General features: G+C 38.7%; 1 protein-coding gene across 1 annotated transcript; it reads left to right on the forward strand.

Annotated features, from left to right (window-relative positions):
• The first annotated feature begins 3,136 nt into the window (after positions 1–3,136).
• tent5bb (terminal nucleotidyltransferase 5Bb) lies at positions 3,137–14,195 on the forward strand. Its single transcript, XM_030146974.1, has 2 exons — positions 3,137–3,607; positions 11,985–14,195. Exons 1-2 carry the CDS (start codon positions 3,452–3,454, stop codon positions 13,008–13,010), a joined length of 1,182 nt encoding a protein of 393 aa, XP_030002834.1. The 5' UTR covers positions 3,137–3,451; the 3' UTR covers positions 13,011–14,195.
• Positions 14,196–15,929: the final 1,734 nt, after the last annotated feature.

The raw sequence follows: 15,929 nt of genomic DNA on the forward strand, positions 1-15,929 counted from the left end.
AACATAATACATAATATCTAAAAGGTTTTGTCCTACTTAATATCAGTTTCTGTCGAGAACCGCATGTTTTGAATGTTTGCGTAAAAAAATTTGATGTCTGTTTCAAGTCCACGTGTTGCCGAGCAGTAATTTGACATTTTTCACCTAAAAATTTTGTTATGCATAATGTTTAAGTGCTTATAAATACCTACTCAAATATGTATAATACATGCATATAAGTTACTCGGCTTATATGACAGAAACTGTTGAACACCAAATGTGTCCATGTGTTACCACTTGATTGGACCCAACAGTCATTTTATGGCAGTGTTTTTCAACCTTGGAGTCGGGACCCCACATAAGGTTGCCTGGAATTCAAATGGGGTCACCTGAAATTTCTAGTAATTGATAAAAAAAAACAAAAAAAACAAAAAAAACAACAACGTGCTAATAAAAAATATATGGTGAGTTGACAGAGACAATCCCAATACATAAAAGACATGAGAAACTGAAGCTGAAACTGAAGCACTGTGGTTCTGTTTATCTGTCAAATGTTCATTGTGGTCAGTTTCAGATGCTGCAGCTCTTTCATAATTCATAGTTTGAGTTATTGTTTGGTCAGTATTAATTGTCAGCCTTGTAAATCCAAGCTGGACTGACTGTACATATCCTGACCAAGGAAAATAAAATTCTCACTTTGTGCAGTAATCTACACCTGGCTTTTCTGCCTCCATCCATAATAATATACAGGGTGGGGAAGCAAAATTTACAATGAACATTTAGTTGTTTTTTCTCAGCAGACACTACGTCAATTGTTTTGAAACCAAACATATATTGATGTCATAATCATACCTGACACTATTATCCATACCTTTTCAGAAACTTTTGCCCATATGAGTAATCAAGAAAGCAAACATCAAAGAGTGTGTGATTTGCTGAATGCACTCGTCACACCAAAGGAGATTTCAAAAATAGTTGGAGTGTCCATAAAGACTGTTTATAATGGAAAGAAGAGAATGACTATGAGCAAAACTATTACGAGAAAGTCTGGAAGATACTATTAAAGAAGAATGGGAGAAGTTGTCACCCGAATATTTGAGGAACACTTGCGCAAGTTTCAGGAAGCGTGTGAAGGCAGTTATTGAGAAAGAAGGAGGACACATAGAATAAAAACATTTTCTATTATGTACATTTTCTTGTGGCAAATAAATTCTCATGACTTTCAATAAACTAATTGGTCATACACTGTCTTTCAATCCCTGCCTCAAAATATTGTAAATTTTGCTTCCCCACCCTGTACAGAGAAACATTTGGAGTTGTGAGTATTTATAGATTATTATGATAGTGTTTTACTGGTTTGACCCACTTGAGATTGAATTGGTCTGAATGTGGAACCTGAACCAAAAGGATTGAAAATATCTTAGTGTAATTTTTGCATTTCACACATTCATCCAAAGGGCTGGATTGAACTCTTTGGCGGGCCGGATTTGGCTCCCCGGGCCACATGTTTGACACCTGTGCTTTAACCCTTTCATGCATACTGGTCACTACAGTGGACAGTTATTCTCCAGCTGTTCTCTTGTATATTCATGGATTTTATTGTTTTAGTTCCATATCAGCCAACACAGTGGACGCCTATGCTTCATCCCATATACTGACAGTCATACCAATACTGTAACTTTGCTGTTTTTGATAAACTTGATCTGCAGTAACATGTTTGAGCGTAAATCAATTGCTTGTTATTGATATTAGATTGTAATTAACAGTTTTTCTTTCACAAAAGGTTTTTTTTTTTTTTTTTTTTGCATCTTATCTCCATAAAGTGAGTAATAACTAATATTAGAGTCTGTTAAAATGTGACAAAACATCAGATTAGCAGCATTTAAAAAAATGTATTTCATAGTTTTCACACAGTATATCAGCAAATACATGTTTCTTTGTTTCATAAATTAAATGCATGGTGTCCAGCTGAGTGGACATTTTTGTAACTCCATGAAAAATAGGTTAATAAAAAAAAATTCAATCGCATTGCTTTTTTTCCATGCCTAAAGAGGAATACAAACACTCAGGGAAAAAAAATTCTTGATTAACCCTTTCATGCACATCAGTCACTACAGTGGACAGTTATACTATAGCTGTTTTCTTGTATATTTATGGGTTTTGTTGTTTTAGTTCCATATCAGCCGACACAGTGGATGCTTATGCACCATCCCATACACTGACATTCATACCATTACTGTAACTTTGCTGTTCTTGATAAACCTGATCTGCAGTAATGTGTTAAATCAATTGCTAATTGGTATTCGAATGTAATTAATAGTTTTCTTAATCAAAAAGGTTGTTTTTTTTGGCATATTGTCTGCATGAAGTTACTATATTGGAGTATGTTAAAATGTGAGAAAACATCAGATTAGCTGCATGAAAAATGTTTTTATTTCATAGTTTTCCACACAGTTTATCACTTTCTGATGATGGGTTTTAAATACATGTTTGTTTGTTTGTTTGTTTGTTTGTTTGTTTTTTTGCGTCAAAAATTAAAGACATGGTGTCCAGCTGAGAGGACATTTTTGTAACTCCATGAAAAATAGGTTGATAGAAAACATTTCAACTGCGTTTTTTTTGTTTTTTTTGTTTTTTTTCATGCCTAAAAACCGTCAGGAAAAAAACTCAACTAAGGTTCTCATAATTCATGCATGAAAGGGTTAAATCTTAAACATAAGACTTTTTGTGAAATCTTGGATAAATACTATTTTGTTTTTGCTTTTTTTTTTTTTTTTTAATTTACTGAATAAGTTTAGGTTGTTTTTTTTTCTGTACACTTTTCTTTATTTTTAATATTAGGCTTCCTCTTAGAACACTTTGTCATTTCCTAGTGCATGAACCCTCTTGAAAACTATGATAGAAGTGGTCTAGTCTTATGAAAGTAGGCTTCAGTCCTGGACTCTCACGACTTTTGGTAGCCTTACGTCCTCTAATTGCACTCAACTAGTAATTAACATTTTTCCTACACGACTTGAAGCAGTCATCTAAAACTGAGGAGGCGGGTGTGTGTGTAGGCTGATTGTAGTCTCGTGCATGTTGCAGCCTTCATAAATCTCGCTCCAGCCAATGGGAAGGCGCACTTTAATCCCCGCTCAGTAAAAAACCCAGAGTGCGTCCGGAGGCGGCGGTAATCTATAGAGGGAGTCAGCGGAGGCAGAGGCGCACAAAAGAACGCACAGAGACGCACTGGAAGTTTCCCCTTTTGGAGATGTTAACAAACTTTCCCATCGCTTCTTTACATTCCGGAGGGTTCTGAAATAAGAGTGTATTCCAGGACAGACGGACAGAGTGACACACGGACCAGTGCCTTCCGTGCGTAACGGCGTATCCACACATATCGCAGGTTTTTTCAGGAGGGAAATTGCGCACCGCTACATTCTAACTTTTTACGCACTGTCTGGACGCCCCCCCCACGTTGAGTCCGGTCGTCATGTCCTCCGGTGATGCCTCGGAGCTGAGTCGGCGGGTCAGTGTGCTGTCTTGGGATCAGGTGCGGCGTCTGGACTCCATCCTGGGAGAGAGCGTCCCGATCCACGGCCGCGGAAACTTCCCCACGCTGTCCGTGCAGCCCCGACAGATCGTTCAGGTGAGATATTTATATTTTTCTCAGGTTATCACTTCAGGATGCAACTGATGTGCGTCACCTGGTTAAAGGAAAAAAGAAAATAAAGTGATTTTTAGTATTTCTTTTGTGCGCTTTTATATATGTTTGACTTTAGTTTGGTAAATATTGACTATAACTGACTTTAATGGCACAGCCACTGTATTAAAGACTCAGTTCCTGTTTGTAACCACTAGTAGCCATACCATCCAATCCAGTTTAAGTTCAAAGCAAGCACTTGTCATTATAATAAAGGACGCTGACGCATACAGTCCAGTATACATAACACATTTTGACAAGTTATGAATGGATCAGTCAGCTGTTATTGTGTGGACTGATCTGTATTGTGCAAAATGAGTCACTCACTTGTAGAAAATTCCTATACCTTACATAACTTGAAGGAAATAAGGAGTTATGTCTGAACCCAGGCACTTTTCAATTGACTTTTAACTGCTAAATGTATAGAAAACAGTCATATTTTAATGGAGTTATTAGTCTAACCCCGGGGATACCCATAAGTCGACCCCATAAATCCCGTCTGCCACTGTTTTGAAACACACTCATGGTATGGTGAGGGGTTTTGGCAGTGCTGATTACACTTTAGAAGACATTTGATCACTCATAGTCTTAACACAGACATAAGAAAGGCATGATCTAACGCCATGACTTCAGTTTTCCACTAGCTCACTAATGCTTCTGCTCCTACAGTCACTTTTTTTTTCACAGCTCTCGTGAAAATGAGGGAGATGGAGATAATGACTGAGCTACAGAATATTTACCCAGGATGAAACTTATAGTGGAAAGGGCTGAAACTTTCCTGGGTATTATTTAACTGTCTTTCCTTGTAATCCAGGTTCATATTTCCCTTGAGTGAATTACATTTTCTGTGGTGATCCTGTGGGGAAGAAAGACCCTCACACACACACGCACACACACATGCACACGCACACACATGCACACACACACGCACACACACAAACATAACGTTTCAAGGGCCTCTATAATCAGAGAGGCCCCTACCATCTGCTCTGAACATCCCCACTAATGTCTTTCCCTCATTATACAGGCCTGTAGACAACAAGGACCCCAAACATTTTTCTTTCCATGAAGCAGACTCCTTTTTAAAGAGCTTTCAAAGACCAGCTTCTGGAAATTTAGCCCCCTCTTTACCCAGTATCTGATTAAGAGGAACCACAGTTCCCTCATGGCTCCATTTTCTTTCATGGTTGAGTGCTAACATGCTAACACATTGGCTGCACCTACTTGTATGTTAAGTATAAAGATAGAAATTATATTCATACTTGTCCACACTGGAAGCACAAAACCCTACAAACATTTTTTTGTAAACTGAAGACACATTTCATATTTACTTTTAAATAGTAAGTCAGTATTAGGTTGTTAATCATTCAAATGTATATATAGACAATTTTTATGGTGCCACATTAATTATTTAGTTAATTTAGTTAATGATGATAAGCTTTTTTTATGAAAAGAATTGTCTAAATTGGTGGAGTAAAACTTTGCTAACAAAAGAGCAACCAACATGTGAAACTGTCTTACCTATATAACAAATAACTATGTGTTGTTTATTTCAAAAGTCTTTGGTACAAAAATAATTATCATATTTAGATGGTGCTAGCAAAATTGCTATTAATATCCATCCAAACTGTGCAAATAATTGCTAATAGTCTTTGTAAACATTTCTGAAATAGAACTTTTCTGTTTCTGTTAATACTGATGTAAAAAGGCATCTGTAGGAACTTACCTTGCACTACAATAATTGTATTAGCAAGTAAATCTGTTTTAAAAAAGCCAAATTTGTCCAAATTTACAGCACAAATTCTTGCAATGTTTTTTTTTAAACAAAGAAAGCCATATTTGAAATCTTACTGAAATTTTTGATGTATGAGTTTCCTTGTGGCACAATAATTACATTACTTTTAGATAAAGCTTGAAAACTTATTTAAAAAAGAACAAATTTGTCAGTATGCCAACCAAATTTAAACAGTGTAAAATATTGCTAGAGGTCTTTGTGAACAAAAGCTAACTTTGAAATCCTATATAGAGTCTGTTTTCTGATGCCATAATACTCATCTATCTTAAGATATGTAAGATAACTGCTAATAAACTACAACAAGCCTCTGGGCAGCTCTGTCTGGTGGTTATGCTTAGAAAAAGTAGTATTGAAAGACCAAAACCAATATTTTTCAACATTGTGGCATATTAGCTACTGAATAATAACTCTACATCAAAGTTAATCATTCTTACAACACAATCTTCGCCTGCACTATGTCACCATGCGGCGATAACATTATGTGACAACAATAAAAGCTGACGCCATGTTCACTGTCATGGAATATGTCAGGCAGGTTTCAAGTCTCAGCAAGTTGATTTTTATACCATATGGACATGAGTGGAATCCAGTGGCTGCATGGAAAAATAACAAATCTAAACCACTACGATATGTGATGGAAAACGGATGACAGTAATGTGAGGTGTTCGTGATCGGTAAATGGGCTAAAACATGTGAAAACCACCATCCTGCTTCTTTAGTGTCATTTATTTTTAGTGCCAGACAGAGCTTTCCACCTGAGACAGAGGGATGATCTCAGAGCCAATCTTGTCGTCACCTAGTGGCTGAGGTGACCATAAGATCCCACTCCCACAAAGGCAGAGGAGCCCCTCTCAATGGTGGGTTTGTCTGAGGGCCACATTTAAATAACATCTGTTTGTGGTCTGCTATTGAATGAGCCAGGGGAGCATGGAAGGAAACTCTAACTCCTATATTCTCCATTTTATTTAATATCAGCAGTATTCAGCCCACAGCAGGAATATATGGTCACCATACAGTATGCATTCCCTCATCCCACTATAGGTCCTGGAGGCATACTCAACAGCATCATACCAAATGATAAACACAGATATCTGATGGATGAGTCATATGTTATGTAATTTGTTGAGTGGGTCATGTGTGTGGGTGGAAATATGAAGACCAGTGTTTTTGTTGGCTACTGAAGTGATCATCTCGTATTCCAGTTCTTCCAGTACCACGTATAAACTAAATTGTTGTGTCTGTGTTACATATTTGAGATCTACCCATTGGCGTGCTTTCACCATTGTGTGTTGTTGTTTTTTTTAAATCTGGAAGTGGTATTCCGCTTTCCCTTATGGTAGTGAGCGGCTTTGGAGCAGAAAGTGAGGAGTGGATTACTGCCTGTAATAACACTGGACTTGTGGGTCAGGCTTGACAACGTATCACTGTGGTAAGTGAAGACCAGTCGCCTGACTCCACTGTGGCCCTTGCCAGACTGTAAACTGACTCCTCACTGGCCTATTGTTGAGATTGAGCAACATGAAGACGCCACATGCTCCCAATCTCCCTGGAATGGGAACACTTAGTTTTGAGTGTTGAATAATCATTTTCATCTTTAATATTCTGGTGTAACTTTTCAACACATCATTATTTTGCAGTTTTGGACCACTCCAATGGTATTGCTTCACCTGAAAGTTCCACTATTGGAGTTTTTATTTGTGGTTTGTTCAGCCAAGTTTATAATTCTATTAAAATGTGCATCCGTGTTGTGGTTTTGAGGCAGGATATTTTGTTCATACTGAAATTATTCATATCCCTGAATACATGATAAATATTAGTAGTCTGGTTATTCTTTCTGTTTGCGCAAGCTTTACAACATAAATAACTTAATCTGATAGTCTTAGAACTGTTTGTCTAAACTTGATTTAACGTGGCTGTTAGAGGTTCACCAGTAGTGGTTTGGACAGAGCTAATGTCATAGCAGTAGTTTGGAGTGCAAAACGCTGATTAATAGCCCCCCAAACATACCCCTAAAAAACAAAAAACTAATCAATCATTAGATATATCTGGAAAAGAATATTAAAATGTTTGTAAAATGTCCATGTGAATCCATGAAGTCTGGATGAAAAGCCATATATTAGCTTTCAACTAATCCTAGTCAACAACAATAGCTTTTATAACGTATTATTGCTAAAGTATCCTGGTCTCTTTTATCTGGGTTTAAGGGCTTACCCAGATTAATCAAATCAGTATCCTGTAGGTCAGAGGATCTACAAAGAAATAGATTAAAGTTGTGATTTTTCATTATCATGCCGAGAGACGAAGATAAGTATGGGTTAGCTTAGTGAGAAGCTAATGGTTAGCTTAGCATAAAGCTTAGCTATAGAAGGGGACACCCAATAGTTCCATTTAAAGTTGAAACAAGACTAGTGAGTGGTAAAGTACATGTTTGTGCAACTTATCGTGATATAAAATGCACCCATATGTTGCTTTATGTTAAATTTAAAACAGAAATTTTGTTGAAGCATCACTTCCTGCGTGCCGTGAAGAGGAAGGTAATGTGCATTGTTGTTGTGTAAGTTTTAACATGTGACTAGAGCTTTTAGAACAGAATAGCTCGATAGATACTGTATCAAATAGCCCAATGAAAAAAAAAAAAAAAAAACTACCCATCTGAAACAAGCTGACTGCTGTGGAAGATGCTGAATACAGTAGCTTGATATTACAACTGAATCACAAGACAGTATCACAGTTGCATGATATAAAAGGGTGCTTATTCTGACCATAGCTTTCGATCTCACCAGTTTTATCTTACATGGCTCAAAAGGCCATTACCTCAAAAATCTCCCCAAATGGGTCCCTTGGATAGAATCCTATCAAAGTTTTAAGGTCCCGAGACAATAACACATCTATGAACCCTTGAAACAGTTGAATAAATTCTTGGCTGAATGGCATCAATTTCAGACTGTGGGTCCAGCGTCATATTTCAGCCCACATGACTCATTCAGGTCTGAGCGTACAGGTGAAATGACCACCCGTGCATAGGAAATTCAAGGAAGCTATTCAAATCAAAGGAAAAACCATCATCATTCCCCTCGTTGCCTGCCAAGCTACTGTACGACTCACTGGCTGGGTTAGTTTTGGAGTGGACGCGAAGGTCAGGGACTCGTAACTCCTCATTTGCTGTCACCATTTACTTGGCAGAGGGATGATCTGACTCGCTGCCCAGGGCTCTCATTGGCGTCCAGGGGACTATGGGCTGGCAAATGGCTGGGTCATTTCATACTGCCATAATAAAAACACATTCAGGCCGCAGCTTAAATGAAATACTCAAGGAAACTATTGAGACTGTAGAAGGAAAGTGGAGAGACTGTTATGTGTCGCCAAGGCGTTGTCAACACCAGACAGTCTGGTGTGTTTGCGGCTCTTTTTACAAGGGTTTGTGCTTGAACGTCGGCGGAAGTGTCTCCCCTCGCTCGGCACACCAGGTGCTGGTGCGTCATGTGGGAAATGTACTGGCCTGTTTTATGAGGGGATGGCGGGGGTGGCAAAGCCCGGTTTCCTCGTACGCTCTTTTCGAGGACCCCTAGACGGGCAGATTATGGCACGCAGTTAAATCAGACCAACTGTTTAAGTGTAATGTCAGGGCAAATAGCACTGTGGGTTTCCTTCGCTGGATGCCCACTTCGCTGTGTTGTCCAGCGCCCTCTCAAGCCGTGTGTAGTCTCACTCAGCGAAGCAGGTCTGAGCTCCTTGAATGGGACCATTTTGTCATTTGATCTTCAGTGTTCCACAGGCTTTTCCGTGGTTTTCACAGGATTTCGGTGCCCTGTAGGTTCCAATGTTTTCCTTATTTGTAGGAGACGTAGGTACACAGTTAGGTGTTTTTCCATATTTCCTAACACCATATCCGTGTACAAAATTTTATAAAAGCTTGGGTAATAAACAACATCCAAAGAGCTTTACAACAAAACTTTATCCACTGGAGACCAACTCTATTCTGTCTGATTTTGGTGTAGGCGGTGCTGCGAGTGGCTTGGGCCTGTGCCTAAACCTCATGAGGGTTGGGATAAACACAGATTTTATCTTTGCTAAGCCTGATTAAAGGTGGCAATATAAACAATTTAATGTCAACGTTATTGTGTTTCCATGGTTTTACTAGAATCTAACGACAAAAACAGGTGGTTCCTCTTTTTAGAGTCAGGTGGAAAGACTGGGTGGCACCAAAAAAAGATTAATTTAAGACTAAAAAATACTGTAAGTTTAACAAAGCTGTGTTAAAATGCTTAAACAAGTGAATCTATAAACAGATAGATTCACTTGAAATGACTTTTGTTTGACTAGTTATGCATTTGTATTTATTAGGAGTATTTTAAGACAAACTGTGTTTTTCAGATTATTTTTTAAATATTTTTTTTATGATATTAAGCTGCTGCTACATGGAATGCTGCTGAACAAAGTTACATTGTATTGTTTATCGGTTTTATTAAATATTTAGGGTTGAATAGTCGGTAAAACATGTTTAAATGTTAAAGCTCGGAAAGTCATAACGGTTAGTACAACCCAGTCTGCATGTATGGAACTGAAGTTAAACAGTGGATGGGAGTCTGGAGCACAAATACCTCACATCCTCTAATCTCCTTGTTTAACTCAGACCTTCAACAGCACCTTAGTTTACAAAATGGTGATAAATTTTGTGATTTGCCAACATTATTATTAAACAAAATTATTGTTATTATCATTAATAAAATATATTTTCCTAGCTTTTCATAGCACATTAGCACTTCCTCTGTAACTTTGAAGTTGTAGAGTTCCATTAAAAAGGGATTTATCGGATTAAGTTTACACCCTGTATTATGATACTGTATCTCAGCCTCTAAAATAGGATTAACATGCCTGGATAGATGTCTTTCTTCATAGATTGATAGCTGCTTGGGAAACTTCAAGTCCCCGATGGCTCAATGAGAGTTGTCTAACAGACAGCTGTGTTTTGAATTTCTTCAGAATTGGCCTTGTTTGGCTGTTTTTTTCTCCTTTTATAGTGTCATCTGAGTAATGCAACAGACAGGATGCATAAACATCTCAGCTGTCTGTAGCTCAGCATTTTCTCAAGTATCACAGCAGTGCAGCATGGTGTGTGTTCTAATACGTAGATAAATCTTTTCCCTGCCAAACAGTGTTTATACGACAGCATAGAGATCAAATTTGGCCATAGGCCACAAGTTTAAAAGTTCACAGCTGAACTCCGTTTTTTTTCTTTTGAGAGCCTCTTAAAGTCTACAAGCACTGACTTGTCACTTAGCACACTTCATATATCAAAACTGTAATCTACTGGTACAGGTATTCGACCATTACAGGTGTACTGCTCAGTATTTAAGGCATCCTCGCCCTTTAGGCAGCAGGTAGGATTAATGACGCCATCTTTTTGTGAAAAGATCACATCCCCACATCCTCATTGCTGCTACTTTGTTGACAACATTTCCTTGAGCAATATACTGAAAAATACCTGCTGCAGGAGTCTGATTCCAACTTCACGTGTTGGTATGTCAGTGCATCAGTACTGCAGCTTCCTGCTTCCTTCAAGAGCTGAAAGACAATATCTATACACAGAGTTGTAATGTTAGGTTTGTGATTTTGTATTGATACACCAAAACACTATATCAGTTCTTCTGGGATGGTAAATGTTGTATTTGTTGTAATTATTTTACTCCTCTGCTGTTAAAGGGGATGTGAAATGTTCATATTAGTTGATACAGATAATTGTAATATAGAGTTTAGAGTTTAAAATTTAAAGGCTAAATTAAAATTGAAGAAATCAGGTGGTTATTTGCCATATTAAACCATTCTTTACAGTCAGATCATGAGAAATATTTGTTAAACAGCTAAAAATGTCAGTTCAAAATCAGAAAATGCATTAAAAACATAAAGAAAAACAACAAAACATTAAAACATTTTTGAGCTGTAACCCAATGTGTATGAATTATTTGTTACTTATAATGTGACAAACTTCCTAAAATCAGATTTAAAAGTAATGTTTGCATTATGACACATCATATTTCCAGATTTTTGGCAATACACAATCTCACTATCTTCTTTGTTCTGGTTTTAGTTTCCTGTTTTATGTTTTATGTAAAAGTTAATTTATCACGCAGTAAATTTCACTGGAAAGTTACTGTACTTGCTTTGCCAATAGTTTGTAGAAAAAGCACGATTCCATCTAAAAAGACATGAAGAAGCAAAAGCATTTGTTTTATGTAAATTTTTTTAATTTTATTTTGCTCATTGATTAAATTAGATTTGAAAAGAACAGGACATTCAGATCAACATAACTCTGGCTTTGATCTAAACTGTTTTTATTTAACCAGGTTATTCTCCACATACTTTAATAAATTGAATTGACAGTACCGTAGATTCTTTTTCTTTGTATGTGCTTCAAGGCATCGCGGCTCTGCTTTGGCTTGCACAGACTTGTATTTTGCATGTGAGGCTGCTCTGATTTTTATCTGCGTGTGGATACATCATTCATATTTCTGCTTCTGTATCTTTCAGGTGGTCAGGGCTCGGCTGGAGGAACAGGGCGTGGTGGTACGTGACGTTAAACTGAACGGATCCGCAGCCAGTCACGTGCTTCACCAAGACAACGGCCTGGGCTACAAAGACCTGGACCTCATCTTCGGCCTGAGTCTTAGCGATGACAAAACCTTCCGGCTGGTTAAGGACGTGGTGCTGGACTGCCTGGTGGACTTCTTGCCTGAAGGGGTGTGCAGGGAGCGAATCACAGCACTCGCACTGAAGGAGGCGTACGTCCAGAAACTGGTCAAAGTATGCAATGAGACGGACCGTTGGAGCCTCATCTCCCTGTCCAATAACACCGGCAAGAATGTGGAGCTCAAGTTCGTGGACTCTCTTCGGAGGCAGTTCGAGTTCAGTGTCGACTCCTTCCAGATCACTCTGGATTCGTTGCTGCTCTTCGACCGTTGCTCGGAGACGGCCATGTCCGAGACCTTCCACCCGACGGTGCAGGGGGAGAGCATGTACGGGGACTTTGAGGAAGCTCTGGGCCACCTTCGCTCCAAGACTATCGCCACTCGCAGCCCAGAAGAGATCCGAGGTGGCGGGCTGCTCAAGTACTGCCACCTGCTGGTGCGTGGTTTCCAGCCGTCTTCTGAGGCTCAGATGAAACAAATGCAGCGCTACATGTGCTCACGCTTCTTCATCGACTTCCCTGATATAAGCGAGCAGCAGAGGAAACTGGAAGGTTATCTGCAGAACCACTTCGCGGGCATGGAGCACAAGCGCTACCAGTACCTGGTGACGTTGAGGCAGGTGGTGGACGAAAGCACTGTGTGTCTGATGGGCCATGAGCGCAGACAGACATTGGCACTTATTTCCGCCCTGGCGTTGCGCGTCATGGCCGAACAGAATGCAATCCCCGCTCTATCAAACATCACCTGCTACTACCAGCCCGCCCCGTATGTCAGAGACGTCAACTTCAGCAATTACTATGTGGCGCAGGTTCAGTCGCCCATGGCTGCCTGCAGTAACTCTTATCAGACGTGGCTGCCTTGCAGCTGAGCAAGAACTTTGGAGAAACCTGTCAAGCTTTTTGCTTTAACTTTACGTTGATGTAAACAGCATTTTACTAGAATGCTGGTACTTTTGTAGCAATGTGGGTTCTTTGGTTTGAGACCCATTGTGGACATATAGGAATTAAGTAGGGATGCAGTGAAATTCTGGGCTGATACCGATGTGTAAAATAAGGATTTGGCTGATAGCAGATGCCAGTGTCTTTAAAAAATGTATTTATTCTCCCTTTTGTGTTGGGAAAATAAAGAAATCTTCCTTACAAAAAGAACTGAACTGTTTTAAACCTGTTAATAGCGTTAGGGTTAAGGTTAGATTTACAACAGAAGAAGTTTAAGGCCAAAATACGTGAGTTAGACTTCTTTCGAACGTGATATAAGTTTTTGTATTTAGCATGTGGCTAAAACATGACTTAAATGTATCCCTAATGCTAAAATGGTTAGGTGGTGATCAGCTAGATGTTGAAAGGTTAAAATCTTTGTCTTCACCACACTGTCTTTAAACGAACACAAACTATTACATAAAATTGTTCATTAAACCTTCAATGAAACAAAACAGATCAACATCGGCTGCTGCTATCGGTGAAACTCGTCTTAATTGCAGATCAACAAGACTGAGGTTGACCAATACCGGCTGATACACCAGTGCATTCCTTGAATTTATCCTCTTTTTTTTTTTTTTTGCCAAATTGTATATCAAAACTATTCCACTAAGTTATATTGATTAATACTGCTGTAAAAATACAAAAAAACTCGAGCCATTCTAATTAAAACTTTTTTTTTTCGTAACATGGACATGTATAGAAGAATATGAAGGGTTGATGTGTGACTGAGGAGCGTTTTCTTGTTTCTTGTCTGGTGGAAGCTTGTATTGGGTCTATAATGAAATGTAAATAGTTTGTACGAAACCAGAAAGCTGTTTTTTTTTTTTTTGTTCTGTCTGTGGTTTCAACTGACCTGACTGGGAGAAAAAAAAAAAAAGGACCAAAGAAGTACTTTCTTGTGTAGCATGACAAACAAAAACTGTATGTGGTTCCAAGTGCCTGAAATTGACCGTCTTTATAGTAGTTACTATGTAAGAATTGTTTTTGAATCTTTTTCATCCAGGTTACTGTACATTTCTATATCCAGGGTCAGGGTATTTGTTTTTAAAATCATTAAAATATCAAAATTGAAAGATGTGGTACACTGGTCTTTCTTTACATTACGAGTTCAGACAAGTGGAATGAGGACAAAATGTTTCATTATGCTCCAGTTGACTCAAATTAGACTGTAGATATGCGTGGTGAATATGTCCTCTATCTCCATTCTCTGTATCTCCCTGTCTCAGTTTCTGTCTCCCCAAAGATCTCCCCCTGTCTATCTTTCACTATCTTCTGCAATCACACACAAACTCCTCAGTGTGTTGCCTGTGTTCCCTCAGCCAGACACCGACTGGCCCTCACACAAACACTCGCTTGTTTAAGCTCTGTGCATTTTTTCCCCGAGAAACGGATTCCCCTGAGCTCGAGCCCCCATACATTAGCCATTTCCTTTCACTTGTGTGCATCTAACAAGGGGTTTCCTTGGCCTCATTCAGAAAGAGGAGACTGCTGTTGCTTGTCTTGGATGAGTTGAGCTCTGAGGGGGCAGCTGAGGACCAGGTGGTGAAATGGGATTGCTGGCTTTTCAGCAAATGTAATGGTGCATTCCAGAACTTCTCCTTCCTGGATCATCAAAATGCATTTCATACTCACTTTTCTCCCTTTTTTCTATGGCATTTCTTGAAATTTAGTAGAGTGTGAACTGGAATACGGCTGGGACACACCTGTTTACTGCTGCTGCTGAAAGACACAAAGTACTAAAGCTGAATATTTTAGCTGATTTCTTTATAGAAGTTAATTTGTGAGGGAAGTGTCTGGTGGAGTGATTAAAGGGGCGAGATAGAAGTGCAACATGGGAGTTTTCCCTCCCTGGATTAGCTGTCAGATTCGCCTCCCAGCTGCTACAAAAACGCTGGTGGAAACATAGGACACCCCAGGAGAGATCCACTGGAATAAACACGCTTTAACTGAGCTGGAGCTCATCTTATCTTTAACAAACCAGTGATTTTTGAGCCTGGTGGCCAGACCCCAAGAGTCATCCAGAGACGTGTGATGAACGTCTCTTACAAAGTGTACAAACAACTACTGAGTGTTGTTAAGTGGAAGTCTGTTTGATGCTTTGCACACTTGTGGTTGCAAAATTAAACATTTAAACAAATATGAGAGCTGCTTTTCCTGCACAGAGATGGAAGATATATACCAATAGAGGTTTCAATGTGTGGAATGCTTATGGATTAACCCTTTCATGCATGAATGGGCTCTATGCACAGCCCCACTACTTCCTGAACTTAAGGCAGCTCCTTTATTTCCTGTCTTTCATTATTGGACACTGATTAATCCAGGTGTGTCTGACCACAGTAGTCACAACAAGAAGCAGCAGACACACCTGGATTAATCAGTGTGTCCAATAATGAAAAACAGGAAATAAAGGAGCTGCCTTAAGTTCAGGAAGTAGTGGGGCTGTGCATAAAGCCCATTATGAGAACCTTAGTCGAGATTTTTTTCCTGAGTGTTTCAATGCAATTGATTTTTTTTTAATGAACCTGTTTTTTTATGAAGGTAGATTTGTTCCTTTATTGCTTTAACAAACAAAAAAAAAAATTCAATTAAAGTGTTTGAATGAAAAAAAAAAGTATAATCCTAAAAATTGCATTTGAATACTTTTTTTCCCTTGATTGAAGTTAATTTTTTTTTAATTGAGTTTTTCTTTTTTTTAATGAAAATATTTTTTTTTTGTTAAAGCGATAAAGAAACAAATCTACCTTCACAATTTTTTGTGGAGTTCCAAAAATGTCCACTCCGCTGGACACCATGTGATTAATTTTTGA

This window comes from Sphaeramia orbicularis, chromosome 11 (assembly GCF_902148855.1).
Source record: "Sphaeramia orbicularis chromosome 11, fSphaOr1.1, whole genome shotgun sequence".
Taxonomy (NCBI): Eukaryota; Metazoa; Chordata; class Actinopteri; order Kurtiformes; family Apogonidae; genus Sphaeramia; species Sphaeramia orbicularis.